The sequence below is a fragment of the Corvus cornix genome, chromosome 9 (genome assembly GCF_000738735.6).
Source record: "Corvus cornix cornix isolate S_Up_H32 chromosome 9, ASM73873v5, whole genome shotgun sequence".
In the NCBI taxonomy this organism is placed as follows: Eukaryota; Metazoa; Chordata; class Aves; order Passeriformes; family Corvidae; genus Corvus; species Corvus cornix.
The window spans coordinates 8,392,554-8,412,032 of record NC_046339.1 but is presented as its reverse complement, the minus strand read 5'-3'; the positions used below and the strand labels follow the sequence as shown (position 1 = coordinate 8,412,032).

The 19,479-nt window shown below is 38.1% G+C and overlaps 1 protein-coding gene across 1 annotated transcript; it reads left to right on the top strand.

Annotated features, from left to right (window-relative positions):
* Positions 1-407: 407 nt before the first annotated feature.
* Positions 408-17,507, top strand: KNG1 (kininogen 1). Its single transcript, XM_010397293.4, has 11 exons — positions 408-704; positions 3,574-3,684; positions 4,594-4,678; positions 6,934-7,106; positions 8,834-8,941; positions 11,068-11,149; positions 11,661-11,827; positions 13,717-13,824; positions 14,785-14,874; positions 16,366-16,525; positions 16,874-17,507. The coding sequence occupies exons 1-11, from the start codon at positions 510-512 to the stop codon at positions 17,059-17,061; spliced, it is 1,467 nt and encodes a 488-aa protein (XP_010395595.1). The 5' UTR covers positions 408-509; the 3' UTR covers positions 17,062-17,507.
* Positions 17,508-19,479: the final 1,972 nt, after the last annotated feature.

The window sequence follows — 19,479 nt, the reverse complement described above, 5'->3', positions numbered from 1 at the left end:
AAGACTTTTTCCAAAGGCGTTCTGAGTACTGTAGTTCTCAGAACTGTTGCAGCCTGAACACTAAACAGATCTATAAAATTTACAAGGTTGTTGTCCAAAACTTCATTGTCACTGTGACCTTCTCGGGTGTTTTATTTAAGCCTTGTAAAATTCATTCTCAGTAGTGGTTTAGGTGGTAAAAAGTCAGAAAGCTACACACACTTCCTTCTCTTTTGCTTTGCCTAAACTGGTCCCCAGCTGCAGCCATTTATCCTGTTATCGTGATGGCAGGTGGATAACCTTAGTGTCCTTCTGGTGAACAAACAAAGTTTGTTTAGATGAACTCAGAAGTTTATTTGCAGTATAAACAGGGTATGATGAGAACCAACCAACCCCAGCAACCCACTCATTCTGTTTACTTAGCTATTGCTCCTGAAAAACAGAAGAGGTGACTAAAATCCTGTCAGGCATTCCTTTCCCATTTGGTTTTTAAAGACCCTTCTAATTCAGGGGGCCTTTTTTATCCAATTATGAAGGCCTTCACTGTACTAGTGCTCTGCTGTAGTTTTTTCTCTAGCAGAGCCACCCCTCTTGCATTTGAGTTTTCGGACTGTGATGACCCTGATGTCTTTAAAGCTGTTGATGCAGCACTGAAGAAATACAATGAAGACAGAGCAACCGGTAACCAATTTGCTCTATACGTGGTGATGGAAGCCAAGAGAACTGTAAGTAGACTTTGCAAAAAGAAAAATGTTGGAATTGTTTATGAACTCTGAATCAGCTTATCTCCATCTCATTTTTAAGGGGGCAAGCATGATAGCACAGTGTCTTCCAAAAATGTTTTAAAAAATCAAAGTGACTTGCACAGTAAGATACTTGTTCCCATGACAAGCAGGGATGTATATTATGTTTTTATCAGCACAACTCTGTGTGCTGGTGAATTGCTTACTAATGCAAGGAGTAAAGACTAGAAAATTCTATCACCAACACAGTTTGTCTTACTAGTCTCTGTTCTCTTTTTTCTTTGTTGGGAATTCTACCCCTTTCCATCATCTGTAAGGTTTTCAGACCAATAGCAAAACCACACTTATTAAAAAATATGGATGTAATCTTGACTTGGGAAGAGCTGGTGCCACACATGAAAAAGAATCACCTGATAAAGTTTGGCAGTACTCTGGATTGTTTGTGAATATTATTTGATTGACACCAATCCTAAGTCACAGATCTATCTAAAAGCACTAGGTGGTCTTTTAGTCGAATATGGTGAGAGCTAAAATTACAGGAAAAAAAAAAAAAGAATGTAACATGATCCTTTGCCTGGAGTCCTTCTGTATAGCCTTAATCTAACAAAAGAGTATTTACCTCGGAGAGGCATACAAAGATGGTATTACCATAATAATGACAAGCATTACTTCACTTGCAAATAACATTAGCATGTTTTTCTACTGGATTGGATTTTCAGATGTAAACCACAAGAAATCCAGAGTGTCAGAGAGAATATTTTGCACTCCAAAATCACAAGACACTTTTACCCAGATAGAAATTGACGTCGGAAAGGAGCCATGCATTGCTAAACACTTACAGCAAACTACCCACATCTCCTGGCACCTGCCCTCTCGTGCTTCTGTTTACACACTGGGGAGATTTTAGCATGTGGAGACAAAAAAAGTCAGAAAGCCCTTTATACAATTAATATTAAATAAATGAATAGTCTCATTGTTCTCACTGAACTGCATACATTCTTAGCAACAGCCAAATGCAAACATCTCTATATCTGTAATAACACCTTCCTTTTGCTGGTGTTCCCAAAGGACAGATAGGAGTTTCAGAATTTTATCTTCAACAATGTTCTATTTTTAAGAATACATATTTATTGCAATTATTATTCATCTTTCCTTCTCTAGATATTCATCTTTCCGTTTCTTAAAAGATATGAAGTGGAAATCAATTATTACTTTGAATCATTGATTTGATTATGATGTTAAGTAAAAAACAGAGAAAAGGAATCTGCAATTGAAATTTCCTCATATTTGAGATTCTTTTTCTAAAAAGAGTATAGATTTTACTCCTCGCTAGTCTCACAATGTTGAATGCATTAATTAAATAGCTGGTTATTACATATTCATGTACATTCATTATTGATAGGGTAATAAAACATAAAAGCTGACTAGTGAAAGACTAAACCTGCCCCAGTTAAAGGCATAGATGCTCATAACAGCAATGAAATAAGCTAATAGCAAATAATACAGAAACAATGTCTTTTCTTATTTTGTTTGCTCACTGAGCTGATTTTTTGCAGATTTAGAACACTGTAAGAGAGAACAGAATTTGGCTCTTTTTAAGTCCCAGATAGTATAATCTGATGTAATTCCATAAAAGTCAATTTCTACCTGCTGAGGATTAAGTCTACTATATTTTTAGAGCCCCTTTTATCCTGTTTTACCACCATTATATCAGGTACCTCTACACATCTTCGTACCTGTAGCAATACACAACAGGAATTGAGACATGGCAGAATATAATTCTGTGTCAACATCAGTGTAAATCCAGTACATGTCAACCACATCAGCTCAGCCTCATTTTTTTGGTATCACTAAGGCAGAAATTATCATTTAATTCTCCCAGCAGAGACAGAGAACAATAATTGGCTATTTTAGAATAACCAGTGCTAAACTACAGCAGCTGCCTTGTTTGTGTTTGAAAAGTCACATTGTCAGAGCATTTTTAGTGGTTGTAAAAGGTTAGTAATTTCTGACTTTATATATTCTCTAAAGGATGAATCACAAACCTTACAGTGTTGTCACTGTCACCTGTAGGCACAGGCCCACTACCTGGTTTATGGCGAAGAGAAGATGCCCACTTACTGATTTACCAACTTCTGAAATACTTCCACTTGCCGGCCCAAACTTTGCTTAATACTTTTAATTTCATCTTATGGGATTCCCAAGGCTGCCCTGCCCTGCACCCCAGCCTTCAATGCCTGTAGAAAACTGCAGGCACCACCCAAGGCTGTCTCCACATCCCTGCTCACCCCTTCCAGTGCAGGCTGGGCAGCTGAAGTTCCCTGCTACCACCGAGCAGAGGCTGTCTGGGCACTGCCAGGCTGCCTGGGGGCTGCTGGCTGCTGGTTCTGGGCTGCCAGGGGAGCTGTGCAGAAGGAAAGTGGACAGATCTGGGAGGAGGCCAAGAGTGAGAGCAAAGGAGTCAGACACGAGCACAGTCCAAGCTGGTAATTTATGCTAACTATCCAAGCAGCCACCCAAAATGTTTTTTTTGGAGTACATTTGAATCAGAGTATAAAACCTAACCCCTTCTTTTTGGTTCTAAACCCCTTGGAACTACAAGTTAAAATGAAGGTAGTTGAGCATATTGTATCTATTACACCAACATATTGTTATTGTAGGTAAGGGCTAAGTAATATAATTAGATAAGTTAATATTTGAACTACCAAGATCTGAGAAACCAGCAGTGAGTGGGAAACCATACTATAAAATTTAAGGTAACCAATGAATAGTATTTACTTTTTTGAAACCCTTATCTTTTCACTTGATTTATTACTATGCAAATGATGACATGTATATTGTTTTAATCCAGGCAGGTCCTGACCCACAGTTCTATGTGAAATACAGAATACTCGAAAGCACTTGTGCCACTGAGGAAAACAAACACTGGCAACACTGTCATTACAAAGTATCTGCAGAGGCTGTAAGTATCTGTCCTCTTTACAAGTTCTCTGTGCAGAAACATCAGCATAATGACCAGGACTGCAATTGCTTGGGGAAAAATACAGTAGAAGAATTAACTTTTTTAGCTGTGTTGCTTTTGAGAGCTTATATGACTACAGTACAGTGCAGAAATGTTTATGACTCCAAAGTTAACCATTATAATCCTGACTTTTCCATTACAATCCTGAATATATGCAGAGAGGAACATTTCAGTGCTTCAAAATGAAGGTTCACAATAAACCCACCATAAGATATGTGGACTGAGAGAGTCTAAGGACTGTAAAACTTTGTATTAATTATGTATAATGGAAACTTGCACAACCAAATACTGACATGGAAGCCACTATAGCAGATAATTTGGCAGAGGGCTTTCAGCAGTACCAAGCATGTCTGGCTCATGCTACCAGAGAGCACCCAGGAGAAGTACAATGGGGCCATGTGCTGCAGGGGCACTACACACTTCTGGGGGATGGCACTGCTATTTCTGACAGTGCACAGGAAGGGATGATGGTGACAGTATAATTTGAATCTATGTAAAATGCCGTGGTCATCGCTGCATATCTTGAACTAGCAGAGAGGAAAACGGATAAATACATATTCATGTATTCATTTCCATTATTCTGACTGTAAATTCTTTAGTTAACCAGTACACATCATACAAATACAAAGCAATTGTTCAAGTTATGTGCTCAGTTTGTCCCCTACTTTCCTCACAATCAACAAAACGGATCCTTTTTTACTAACAAAACAGCAACTTAGACATTACTACAAATATACACACGAACCTCTTCCCCAAACTCAGTATGCAACTGTCAGCTGTGTTCAATAGCTAAAGCACTGTATTTTTCTTTAGCAAGTTTCAGACAATTGTTGCCATATGTTTTTGCAGAAAACAGGAGAATGCACAGCTCGAGTTCATATGAATGATGCTGATAAAACAACTAATGTTTCACAAGACTGCAGAATTTTCTCAGGTATGTAACCGTTTGCGACAGCATTCAACAAATACATTGACAAATAAGAATGGAATAAATATGATACTGAGACTTTCAGGTAATTTTAAAGGTAGAGGGTCCTTATCATTCTAGTCAGACATTTATAAATAATCTTTTGTAAGCAACTACATGCTAAAGATAAAATTTCACTTCATTGTTATGCACATATAGACTAAGTCAGTGAAGCACAGGCAGTTTCTGCCCAGGGTAATAAAAACCAGCACATGTGTGTGTAGTAAGTTTCTTCAAGCACTACAATTATACCAAGTTAAAATTAGTTTGCTTAAGACCAAAAGCATACCAATAACTTAAGAGACTAGATACAACTTGTCACACTTCAACATTCTGTCCTTACTTACTTAAGCATAAAATTTTCCCAGGAATTACTAGAAAAAATTTTGTATGACAAAATTCCACCTTAATTTTCTCCAAACAAAAAATGACTGAATTATTTCTGTTAAAGTTTACCAAAACAAGTATTTACCCCAAACGAGAAAAGAAAAAAATTTCATTTACAAAATAAAAATCTCACAGCGATATAATTATGTAAGAGACTGATCTTTTAGACCTTAACAATAAGCAGTACTACATTTTTCACCTGTAAGACATTCATATATGACTATTATATTCACATAGTAATTTCCCTTATTAAAAAGAGATCACATTGTTTTAAAGCTTTGCAACCCAGATCTCTATGCCTGGTCTTCTGAAAGACATACCCAAGCTCGCTTTAAAATATTAATCTAACTACTAACTACAGAAATATTCACCCAAATTTCTGAGATGTGTGGCAGCTGGTATTTGTTTTTTGTTCCTAGCTATCTTGTTTAAAGCTGAAATGGCTTTACCTACAGCCAGTGTCGTTCTAGGAACTGCAGTACACAAACTCCATGCACTGAACAAATGCTGCATTCGTAAGGCAATGGTGACACCTAGTTGCCAGCAAAAGTTGTGTGACTCCCACAGAGAATGCACAGGAAATTTGGATTTGAATCTTTGCTTAGAAAGCAAAAAAATCCCATACATAAATTAAATGAATCAGGTATTCAGCCTAAAGAATTCACCTCTTCTTACCGAGTTATAGCAACTCTGAAAAAAGAACACACATTTGTTCAGCATAGTCCTTATGAAAGTGCTGAGACGACAGTTGGTCTAGAAGTGGGTGTGCTGTTGGTTCATTATCGCCTTTGTGACTACTTACTGAAAACGTGGTCACACTTTTCTGTAAGGTATCTATTTGTCATTACTGAGTCAAAACAAGTGATGCTAAAAATACGAAGGGGCAGACTTTGTTCACACCTGACAGGTGAGGGATTTCCCCAGTGTATTGGTACCCCACTGTTCAGCCTCTTTGGTGGAACAATTTGATCTAAGTGACCCTGGACTGATTTCCTGGCTGGTGCAAACTGGCTTAACTCCATTTAAGCCAGTTTATGCCAGCTGAAGGTCAGGAACACAAATTTTATTTCAACTCCACCGGGACCACATATTGTCCCACTTCCATTCTCAAGCTCACTGACTCACGAAATTAATTTATGTACTGAACTATAAAATTAATTTATGAAAATCCAATCCATGACTACTAGAAAGGAAGGAGAGTTAATAGGATTAGTAGTAGGAAACAGGAGTTTGAGCATCCCTGTCAAGCTTGTCTATCCACAGCCAGTCCAGCTGGTTGAGCCTGAAGCTAGCACCAAGTGGTAACTGGCAGCCACAGTGACTGGCAGGGACAGCAGAATAGTACAACCACAGTCCCTGGGGTACTCAGAGCCACAGCAGCTCACATGGGTGAGCCAAAACACTCCTGCTGAAGTCCCCACTCTGAAATGTGGTGAGGACAGCAAGCAGCTGCATACTGTGGGTAAGCTTTGAAGAATCTGAAAACCATCCCTGTAGTTGTAGCCTCCACTGGCTCTTCCCTGGCAGAATGAGTACGGTACCTTCCTTAATGGCGTCAAAAAGACACACAAGGTTTTTCTGAGATTCAGTAATTGATGGAATGGGGTTCACTGCCAAAATCATGCCTGGACCTTAAGGTCATGGATGGCCCCTGCCACCACAACCAGAGCATGTTCCTAAATACAAGAATGTAGGTCTTGAAACTGGAAAACAGGGTTTGCTCATTACGCCAGTTAAAAGCAGGAAAGGTTCTTGCTCACTCCTAGATAGGAAAAATGAAAACCTAAGGCTGTTTTGCATGAAGCCCTATGTTTTTTGGTTTGTTTCTTTTCCAGATGTGTCAAAGATAAAACTTACTGAGGCTCCATGTCTTGGATGCTTTCATCATATATCAAGTGATGGTTCAGAAGTGTCAGAAATTCTGGAACAAGCCATTCAAAAGTTTAACAAGGGCAGTGATGAACCTGCCCTTTTTAAGCTTGTGGAAATAAAAGAAGCTAAGAGACAGGTTTGTACATGATTTTTCTCTAAATTTTACCAAAATAACCCAACCCAAAGCAGGTACCTTGTTGGTTTGTGTATGTTTCTGATATTAAGGTGGCTTATATTTAATAATAAAGCATACAAAATGCATATAGAGTGTAGACTCTATAAATAATCATCTTCACTTATTAGGAATCATTAACAGTTCCCTACTGGATTTTCAGAGATCTTAACTGATAGTATACATATTTTTTTTCCTTATCTGCAGTTGTATCTAACCAGTACTTAGCACCAGTTTATTTGCATTCAGTGCTGGCACATGCATCCATCCTGTGTCATCTCAGATGCTCCTGGGTACTTCATGTGGCCTTGCCCTGAGGCTCCAGCAGGAGCAGATCCCTCCTAGGGGCTGTGAGCCAAAGCTGCCAGCCTGCACAGATGTCTCACATACTCCCCAGCCTCTCAAACACCAGCAGGCACCTCTGTTTTTGCAGGCAATAAGGCCCATTTGTCAGCAGCTGTTATGTGCTATAGGACAGGTCAACCTCACATAGGAAAAACGAGTAAGAAAACAAAAAAAAAATAACATACCACCTGCTACAAGATTTCTGCTCACGGGAATATGTGCTTTGCAAGAAATGACTACTCAGGTTGCAGAAATTCTGTGTCATCTGGTATTCCATGCAAGAATTCCTTTCCTGTGAAAGGCTCTCCTATGGACTGGTGTAACATTGCTAGAAAGTAAAGTTTCTTATTTGGTTTTTAACTAGTGTACAACCCAACAGCAAACACAGACCCTTTTTTTTTGAACCTGTATGTATTTAGGTAGCCAAAAAGCATCTTCTGGTCTCATGTCTGGTCTCATGTCACGAGTTTTGACTCATGATTTACATCAGACTGTCCTCTTCATATTTACTGATGACACGATCCTCTTTGCTGAAAGAGAAACTTGCACAACATTTAAGCCGCATGACAAAATGTTGTGACAGACTGCAATCCAGCAGCTGGAAAGAGAACCATCATGTCACCTCTGGCAAATAGAGAAAAGTCAGAGCCCTCCAATTGATCTGGGATAGAAGGTTCCTATATTGGATTATTTCTCCTTTTTAATCCAGTGTTACCTGGCCCAACACTATGATATGGAGAGATTTCATGGGTGAGAAGCAGTAGCCATAGTGAGGAAAATGGAACAGCTTCCTAGAGAGAAAATTTTAAAAAGGGTTATGAACCTGGACAAAACAGTGTGTGTGGGAAGGTAAAGCCCAGGATAGACACAATTATGGGTAGATGATAAATGAAGAACACTCAACAAAAAATTATGCCAGCAATATAAAGTTACATTATTCAGATACTGTTTTACTGTGTCCTGTGCTCAGGAATGCAGGACCTGCCAGGCTGTATTACTGTAGTCATCTATCTAGACCAGCTTCCTGTCACAGGGAGTAATAAGTAACAGATCTTTGGAGAAAAGTGCAAGAAACCCAGCAGTAGGAGGCTGCAGGCTTGCCAGAAGTGGACACCAAATACAAAGTGCACTTCTAACAAAAGCAGGACTTAGTTTACATTTTGTACTGCAAGGACGAGATTTTTTTCGCTGTCCATGAACACTCTATGGCTTAATGACTGCAAAGTGATTTGATAGATGGAAGGCACTAGATGAGCAGTTTTGCTTTCTTTGCTAATCTCATGTAATAGCTTAACTTTCAAGTTTATATTTTTTTACATAATGTAGAACCTAAATATCTCTTCCAGGTGGTAGCTGGATGGAATTACATAATAAAATATGAAATTGAGGAGACTAATTGCTCCAAAGAACAATTTCCAGATTTAACTGCAGAATGCAAAATCACTTCTAGAGGTGTAAGTAATCTTCAAAACCTGTTTATCAAGAAAATATCACATTAACAAATAATCATTAAGATCTGACTCAAGAAAATACTTATAGCCTTTCTTCACTTTGTGAACAAAGTTTAAATCCAGTCTTATAAATAACTGTCTATTTATGCAATTAGGACATCCATGTCTTCTTCTGAATCAGTGACTAAGAAGACAACTGAAAAGTTTACAGATTACTCTAAAGAATCTAACCAGTCTCACCCAAATAATAAATCCCTTGAGAAGTTTCTATCCAGATATTCAAGGAGTTACTCATGTACAACCCAAGAAGTGATAACTAAAATTAGCACAATTTCCAGTCTAAGACATATTTTCTAAGAAAAGTAAATAGCTGAATTATTACTTAACCTCTACCACAGACCAAATAACAGAGCTTCAAAAGAAATTTATTAACAAATATACATAATCCAGCTAAACAGTGCTGCAAACCCAGGTACTCCCTCAGCTTCTCTGACCTGGAACTGAAGCAGTTGCACCAAAAATAGAAGCTTCCTCTCTCAACTGACCTCCCTGAACCAGGTCATGTGGGGATCAGAAAAACAATTTTGCAAACCCAAGGCAGAGCACAGGAATGCAGAGTCACTATGAACAGCGGTGGTAAATGAGAGGGGACAGACTGGCATCTGTTTTAGCTGTTGAGGAAATGCACCAGTGAGTGTTACATTCAAGAGCCTCTCCTGTTCAAAAATTACTCCTTGTACATCTCAAGAACGTTTCAGAAGTATTGATCAAAAAAGGGAATAATGACAACACTGGTAAATAACAAAAGCATGAGAGTTCGACTAGCTGAAGCAATTCCCTCCATTACCCATGTGCCCTTAAACCTTAAGCAAGTTATTTAATCTGCATGAGTCTGAGTTTCCCCAGCTGTCACTGAGAGGTGATGACTTCTGTCACCTCACCTACTGCAGGAGCACTGCCTCACTCACATACTGCTTTGGTCACACAGGGCTTCTGGAATTAGATTTTTAGCACTTATCCCCTGAACTTGCTAATAGATCATTGACAGATATTATTAGAATACCACATTCCAAGAATATTCCATACCTTGGAATGACCAAATTCCAAGCAAGTTTTCTTGTACCTTTATTTAGCTCTGTACTATTAATTTTTAAATGGGAGGACCAGAATTGCACCCTGTATTCAACACACGTATGAGCCGAGCTATACTGGGACTTTATATCAGTCCCTTTAAGCTGGATAATAAGCCTTGACATTATTCTTCATTAGCTTTTCTAAAATACTACTAATTAGATTTTTTATAATTACATCTTCAAGTAACTGTCATAGCTAAGATCTTGATCCTGAATTTTAAGTCTTCCTTTTTATTCTACAGTTAAAGGTTTCTTTAGTCTTTGATAAAGGATTTCACCAAAACCTTTTTGAAAATCTCTGTATATCAAGAGGTCTCTTTACCCACCTTTGTTGATGCTTTGAAGAACTTTGACAAATCAGCAAAATATGACTTCTGTTTACCACAAAACCTCAGTCTCTCCTGGGTGTATTCATTGCCCCTAGTTCTTTCCTTATTACCATTTTTAATCACTGGAATGGTGGAATTGGTTTTAGGCTCTGTAACCTTTGAAAAAACTCCTCAGGATCAATATCTGCTGTCTTCCAGCTTTAAGATATCAATGCAATTTTAAGCAAGTTATCTACCACAGGTCCTTTAGAAAACCTGAGAAAATACAAGAAACACATTAACGTTTGATTTGATAATTGTGTAATTTTCTTTTTGGTCTTCACAGTTTGAGACAGAAATTCCATGGAGTTCTCCATAAAATATTATTCTGGCTTGTAAACATCCTCATTTTTTTTTCTGTAATGAACACATAAAAATAGTTCATTTGGCTTCTCTTTCAGGGTGTTATTTTCTCTGAGTGATCCTTTAGAACCCTGATTATTTATTGCCTCTGCAGACTGTCTGTCAGACTTCTGGCTACCAGAGGAAGGCAGGAAGGAAAGCAGGAAGGAAGGAAGGAATTATTAGAAGCATGCTTGACTTATACTGTTAGTGGGAAGGTATTAGGATGTGAGTTTGTTCATTATTTCTAAATAACAAGGAGCTTTTTTGCATTTTTTTACTCCAGCGTGTAGCTAAATGTGAGGCCAAAGCATTTCAGAATCTTCAGGCAGAGATCGTGGATAGCGTCAGCGACTGCAAACTTCCAGGTATGCCTTAGGCACTATTGATTTTGAAAGTTCCACAGTTTTCAATGTCTCTTATTGTTAGGTATTGTTACTTTTTCCTCCAGCCTATCTGGACACAGATACCACTCCATGTAGGAAGTGCTGCATTCTTACCCATTCAGACTAGGTTTTCTTCAACAGAAAAATTCATTGCCAATTACATGCACCTCTCATTTCACTCAAATCAGGTCTTTCCATATGTGTAGCTGTTCCCTCTCCATATTTCCTGGCTACTCACAACTGGTACACATAATTCTTGTTTCTGTGAGAAAACTGTTGTTAAGTGTCTCATGTGGCAGTAGGTGCTGATGTTCTTTTACACAACCGAGATATGATATTGCTGATCATATAAAACTCAGATATATTTTGGTTTCATTTCATAGACCCAAATATGAAGAGTTCCAGAAAGCAGGGCTTCGTAACTGTTTTTCCCAGCCTTTATCTACATTGAATCTTTTGTTTCTTAGATCTGAAACCTGTTGGTCTCTTTCAGTTCAAGAAACAGTGGTTGCTGCCATTTGCCCAGGTTGTCCAAGGACTATCCCAAACGACAGTCCAGAACTGAAGGAACTACTGAAGGTTTCTATGGAGAAGTATAATTTGGAGAGCAATGATGATTTCTACTATAAAGTTGGAGAAATACAATCAGCGACAGTTCAGGTTGGGATATATCCCAGATGAGGGACAGACATGACATTATTATTGGCCTGAGCTGAATGTTAGCTAAAGTTTGTATTTAGATTTGAAATAATGTATTTGTCTAAGTGCTGATACATGTGGCAACTGAAACATCCATGCAATGTTTCATGTAAAATCTAATCCATATTGGCTTGCATTGAAAAATTATTCAATAATTTCCCATCTCTTGAATTTTTATTTTTTTCTTAAAACAAAATGATTTTAAAAGGATGTGAAGAAGGTTGGCTCAGGGTATTTGATTTCTGTGTATCTACCCTACTTTTTACCTTTGTAACATACCTTAGACTTTTAAAGTATAAAATTTTTATTAGACAGGACTACTCCCTTGATCCACCACAACAATACTCTCCATGTTATTTTAGGCAGTGTCCACCCTACAGCTGTTGTATGGTCCAAGAAATGAGGCTTCTTAATTTCCCTTAGAAATCTGCTGGTTTACATACTGATTGCGCTGCTAATAATACTCTAGCTAGATTCAGAAAAGGACATCTGTGCTTAACTAAAGACATACAGATAAATTGAGCTTGAATAAGGACAAGGAGTCAGGAGGATAATATTGGTCAGCATTTGCATAAACCTACTTTACTGTCCCTGATGCCTTTTCCTGGTCTTAAAATCAAGAGTCAAACATGGTTAGAAGGGAAAAATGGATTTTACCTTGGTATTTATTTTAAGGATCCTTAGGTACACTATGTCCAGGTCAAATGCACCGAAATGCACATCACAATGCCCCTCCCAAAAGATCTGGTATAACATTATAGGTCTTACTAATTAGCATATCTATCCAAAATTCCCCAATGAGAGGCTTGAATGAGTCCCCCCCTCCCCAAGGAACCTTCCCCTGGATGGTTCTATCTTAGTTTACAGAATGTGTTCTGGAGAGGACCTTGGGGTCTGGGGCACACTAACCCCTACCTACAAAGCTTCTAAAATGTTTAGCCTCCTAGCTGAACAAACAAGTCCAAGAATGTAGGCAAAAAACACTAAGAATCCAGAAATTGTAAAAAGGTATAACAGGGGTATAAAAGAAAAGGCAAAAAATCATCATGGCATCATCCCAACACATCAAACCAGAAGTTTAGCATAGAATCGAAAATTTGACAGTGGAGTAGTTCAGAAAATACTTGGTCACAACTACTCCTGAGTATGAGGTGTCACTGGAGAAGGCACTAAAAGCACACCAGAATTTTTCCAAATAGCTTATATTATCTTACTGATAATATCTGTGCCATTTCTTCGTTCAAACTTCTTTCTGACTCCCTATCATGACTGATATTAGCATGCATACACCTTTAAAATAGATTTCAAGGAAACAGAATTTCATGGCTTGCCTGATGTCCCTGAAGAAAGATATATTATTTCAAGCTCTGTGAAAAATACTAAGAGAACTCAAAGCAGGCACATTCTTGAACCCATGCAGTTTCTCTCTTTAATGCGTTTGGCAAATAGGTTCATTTTTAACTGAGCCTGTTCATCACACACTTTGTTTTACTCACATTCCACTTTTCTGACATCATATTTGGCTCTCTACAGTGCTATCACTAATGATTTCATCTGTTACTCATGAAATTACTACAGACATTTAATAATTGTGGGCCCAATATTATTCTGACCTTTTCTGTTTTCTTCAGCTTCAATGCTAGAATTTTTGAGAACAGAAACTGGAATAAATAAGTTACTTGATTAGAAGCAGATAAGTTTACTGCCAAATATTTTAATATTGTTCTTAACATATGTTGGCCCACTGGTTAGGGCTTGTAGAATATAAGCAGTGTAGAAAATCATCTTTCCTGTGAACCCTTTTCATTAAAATGCTTTGAGCACAGAAAACCTTCTTGCTAATTTTTCAGGTGGTTGCAGGAAAAAAGTATCAAGTCAAATTTACAGTCTGGAAGACAAACTGCTCTAAGAGTGAGTTTGAAAAACTTAATGAGGACTGTACAGCCACATACAACAGTGTAAGTAATGATAATGTTGCCAACTGTAATGTTTCTAAAGGACAAATTCATTTGCATCAGAAACTGTAAAGGCTTAAGTAAAATCACATCCTGGATTCTGTTACCTCTTTCAGTAAACTTTTGTTTCAAGAAGAAGGGCAGCCTTCACTGCTTGTAACCCAAGTTAAGAAACGCTGAAACTTAAACTGAATCACTCCAGCTGCAGGATCAGTGTTCACTGCAAAACCAAAGGAACTTTCTTTTGATAATAATCAATCAAAGAAAGGAGAGGAGGAGGCTGCTGCCAAATGAAATAGCTGCAATCCTCCTGACTCTGTGGACTTGCAGCTAAGGAAAACATGAGACTGGAGTGTTACTTGTGTGCAAAGGAATGACATTTCTGGCGTGCGTGCCATGCTGTTGATAGTGGGAAAATGTGTTCTGGACACTGGAAAGGAATGCTGAGAGGGCCAGAAACCATCGGCAAGAGAGTTGTTTGGGGAAAGAGCTTTTATCTCCCATCTCTTTTCCCACCATATGAACAGTGCTTATCTGTGAGATTTTAAAATTTGTTAGTGTAGCAGGCACTAAAAAGAAAAAAATAAGCCTTTATTTCAATTTCCCAATTTTTAGTGGGAGAAATAACCATCAACAAAAAATATTTCTTAGGAATATCATGAAGATTAAGCAGTTAGTGCTCCAAAAGTGATGGAGATGAAAAATCCAATTTTCAAGATCCAATCTGAAATCCAAAGTTGAATTAAAGTGTTCACACAGGCATACTATAACCTTGAAAAGCTAAACCATGATGTGCCCCAGTGCAGAAGTATTCATCGCTAATACAGATTTCATATATATTTGGTTAAAGTTCCAAGGATTTTAAAGTATTGTTTTAAAAAAGTTTCTTTTTCAGGCCCAAGTCTCTTCCTTTGTGTCTGAAGCTTTGTTGCCTTAATGTGCTGGTTTTTGTTTTGTCAACAGGCATCACTGTCATGTAAAGCACAAATTCACGTGATCCCATGGCAGGATAAAATCTACCCCCAGGTGAACTGCTCTGAAAAACATCAAGCGGTAAGATTCTTCTTCATTACCCATCCTCTTAAACTGAGCATAGGACAAAGGCAGTCAATAAATTCTTAATCCATTCCAAATTATCCCATATTTTATACCAAAAAATAAAGGAACACAGTTCTTTTAACAGCCTCATTAATGTCACACTCTTCTCTCTCACCCTCTAACTTCAACAACCTGTTACATCAAAGCAGTGTCACCACAAGGTGAGACAATGGCCAACAAGGTGATCACACAAACAAAGGCACCAGGACAGGGAGAAGTTCTGCCGATTGGCTGCTTCCTCTGCATTGTCAGTTGAGTTGTGAAGTATCAAGCCCCATCAACTCCCTCAAATTACTACTCACACTAGGTTTAAAAGTTGAAATAAAAATGTATTTGCCAATACAATAATTATAGCACACAGATTTCCAAAGCATCCACGAACCTTTCTGTATTAGTCAACTGGCAGCTGCCACAGCTGTCAGTCTCTGCAGAAGGATCTTCCAATTTCTTCCTACTCAGCTCCACAATGAATGAGTCCTGAATGAGAGTCAGTTTGAAAATCTCAAAATGGAATACAAATATTTTTATTATCAGACATTTTTGATGATTGCAGAGTTTTTAATAAATGCAGATATTCCAGTGCGACACTGAATAAAGACAGATTAACCTGCCCTCATAAGTAATAACTTCACTGTGCTCAGCATATTCATTTGTTATGTATGAACTAATGTCTCTCCTCTTTATTTTCACTACAATATTTTATCCATATCAACTTTCAAATTTAGCTTCAACCCAAATAACTCTGATTTGCAGCTAGATAATGATCAGAGACTTTGGTGGAGAGAAATGAAACTTGTGTTGGACTGTGACTGTACACCGTGTATTCAGCCTTTCTCTTCCAGTTGAACACTGATGAGGGAGTAGAGCTGACCTAATAACAACAGAATGTTTGATATTATCAGCTTTAACCTCTGTGTGTTATTTCCAGGCAGTATTCTGAAATGCATATGTCAAATCTAGAAGTAAAAAATTGAATAGTTACATTTCATATAACAAAATGACACAGATCTTCTGTATATTCTGCCATTGATGCTACTCAGAGATGTGTTAACCTTCAGCATAAATTGGTTCTATACATGAGAGTGTAACACTCTAACAAGTGCTGGGACATTTATTCCTAGAATCCAACTGTATTGTTCATAAACTAAGACCAGTACATGTGTTTTGCTCTCTGTAGTATCATTCCTCCCTTACACTGACAAAATTTCAGCGATACAGAATTTTTTCCTTTACACATATAGCTGCTAAAATACTCCAGAGTTATTTGGGAGGATGTTTATATTTGTATGCTTACCACAGAAGAGCTAATTATTTAGTTTAGATTTTAGTTTAAAAATCTGCTAAATGATTCATGTACTGCAATGAGACAGCTTCTGAATTTCCCAAATCTGAAGCAATTGTTCTTTTTCATGTAACAAATGTGGCTATTATTGTAATGTTTTTTAGGTGTTCTTTGCAAGAAGGCCTCCTGGATTCACACCTTTCCGGAGCGCTGTGATGCCAAGCCAGCCAAATGCAGCTTCACATGCTGATAAAAATGAAGGAGAAAGTCAAAGCCCTAGCACAGGAACGAGGAAAGACGATGGACAGGAACCAGAAGGCGAAGGTGAACCTGAGCATAAACACAGGCACAAACACAGGCATAAGCACAGGCATGGAGTTAAAAAGGATCATGAGAATGACAAAAGGCATAGGCATGAAATTGGTTGTGGGCACAGAAGTGGCCATGGGTGTGGGCATAAAAAACACAGTAAAAAGAATAAACATAAATATCCAAACCCCAAATCTTCTGAGGAGTCAAATGAAAGGGGTTTTAATCAAAATGAAACCCTCCCAACAGCCAGTGCTGAAATAGCACTGGAGCTGGTTAATACAGGGATTGCAAGGAAGGAAACCAGTAGACCTGCAGAGCCACTAACTCTTCCTGATACTTCTTTATTTCATGGATTGCCAGATCGCCCAGAGTCTCCTCACCCCAGATGTCCTGGAAAACCATGGAAACAACTTGTGGGCTTTCTAGCCCCTCCTAGCTTTCCCAGAGAATTCACAAATGAGGATCTCTTGCCTTCTGCAGCAGAAAACAGCAATCCAGCTACAGAAAACATCGAAGAAGACTTTGATCTCACAGATGCTTTACCATAATTCAAACATTGTAGGATCCTTTTCAGAAATGTTACATAGAAAATAAGAAGAATACTGCCTTTTGAAATGTATAAAACACAAAGAGGCAAAAGATCATATTCTGTTAACTGAAATACCCAAGTAGGTCACCAGCACTTCTGGGGACCTAAGACCATATGGCAATACTGTGTATTTGCATATATTTGCAAATATGTAAATCAGTGTAACTCATCTGCCTCAATTTTCTATAACCACAAACTGAATCACTGCATCAAATCTTACTGTATTATATTTAAAACAATGGCAGAAAGAATGTTGCAGATTACATGAAGAATCTCAACCAAGTATGGGTAAAACAGAAGACAATATAGAACAAGGGAGCCTCTCTTAGATATGTGAAATAATTTTTCTCTAATTTACTGGAGTGGATCATTTAAAGAACAAAATAAAACAAAGGAACCTTTTTACCTGGTAATTTTTTTGAACAAATCAATCTTGCCACCAGTCTATCACTAGCAGTTGTTCTGTTGGATGGAATAACAGGGATAGCTGAGAGAATCCTAAATAAAGCAGTTTTGTTATTCCCTATAAATATTAACTACTCAGAGAAGCACATTGATTGACAGCTTTTCATTCAGCAGAAGTGCACAAATACTACAGATCAGATGACAAAATTACAAACACCTGAGACACCTAAAATTTGTGTGCCTTCTTCCATTATATATGCATAATTTTGAGACTGGACTGATTTTTCTATTCTGGGTATCTTCCAAAGGTTGAGGTTTTGGTATGATGCATTAGCTAAAAAGCACCAAATATTTCTTGCAAAATAAAATATGTTTTCCCGCCGTAAGGATGCGATAACTTATTCAGCTGAAAAAAAAACCCCCACAGAGCAATAAAAAAATAAATACTTTAATGCCAGATCAGGTCACCAGTTTGAAATGCTACTCAGTCTTGTAAAGGGTTATTGACAGGGTGAGGTCCTACAAATGGCAACACTTCACTGATTTTGCTGTAAAAGATCACGTCACTTGAAACCCCAGTGGAAGTGCCCTCCACTGCAGCTGCAATTCTCTGAAGCTGCTCATCCCAACTGCTAGGATTGCTGCGGCATCAAGACTATTCAACAGCTCAGAATGGGTCCTTCTTTTGTATGCTGTGCATCTACAGCCATCACCTCCCTGGTGAGGAGGAACTAGACAGGGGAAGTCTACTTAGAGAATGCAAAAGAAATAGGAACAGGATCAGGAGCTCTTGGCATAACAGGCATAGGGTGATCTCCGAAGAGAAGATAGCTACCAAGAAAGGTCAGAAGACACAGAAGTGGAAAGAACAAAGGCATGGTGGCATGATACAGTTGGGGTGAGAAAAGAAAACAGCAAATTAGTGGCAAAAATTGAAACAGAGTGAATGGGATGGGGAAGTGGGTGAAGGTACCATGGTCAAGGAGCTATAAAAGACAGGAACTCAAAAAGGGGGGCAAGAACAAAAATAAAAAGAAAGAGAGGGGTCTCTCTAATTGTGGCAGGACAGTCTCTAACACACCACAGAAGAGAACTCACACTGTCCGAATCTAAGCATTCCCTGACAGTGTGGGCACACCTCCCCTTTTCAATGCCTGGTTCCTTTCTTTCTAATTTCATTAGAAGAGTCCTTAAGATGTATTGAAAAAGTCATGAAATCTAAAATTAGAAACAGTCCCTGTGAGTATAAATTCAGCATGGTTGTGTGCATCTGAATTTTTTTTTTTACAGTGTAATTGGCTGCCATATAGGGATGGATGGATGGAGGCAGACAGACAGACAGATATCTGTCATGAGTGGTGATGTCAGAACCATTATATTTCCTTTCTTCCTGAAAATAATCATTCAGAAGTCATACAACTTAGCTGGAGCCCCATTTTAAAGAAAGATAAAATAATAAGAACCCCTGGATTAATCACTAATCAAATCCAGCCTTTTAAAATTAATTCCTTTCTTTGCAGCATAATATGCAAAGGCTATCTTCTTGTTTAGACAAGAACTGAACTTAAAAGCTACGCAAATGAAATCCTTGAGAGTTATCTTTAGTTCTCTGCTTCTTTTCTTCTGAATATTTGATTTTGTATGATTTGATTTGGTATGATTTTGGCTGTAACTGGAAACTCTTCATGTATAGTGAATTATTAACAGGAGTATAAGCTCAAAACGGTTTTTCTTTAAATTACAGTAGCAATTTAAGTAATTAATGTAAAACTACAATAAAGAAATAAAGATGCAAATATAAGAAAAACAAAGTTTTCTTCCCATTTACAGTCTCCCTGACCTGAATGAAAAGCCAGTCACTCTTGATACATTCTCCACACAGAGCACAAATACACAACCATGAGTGGAGAGGCACAGGACTGAGGACTGGTCGTTTACCACGTGCTGTAGTGAGGACGTGAGGTTTCATTAA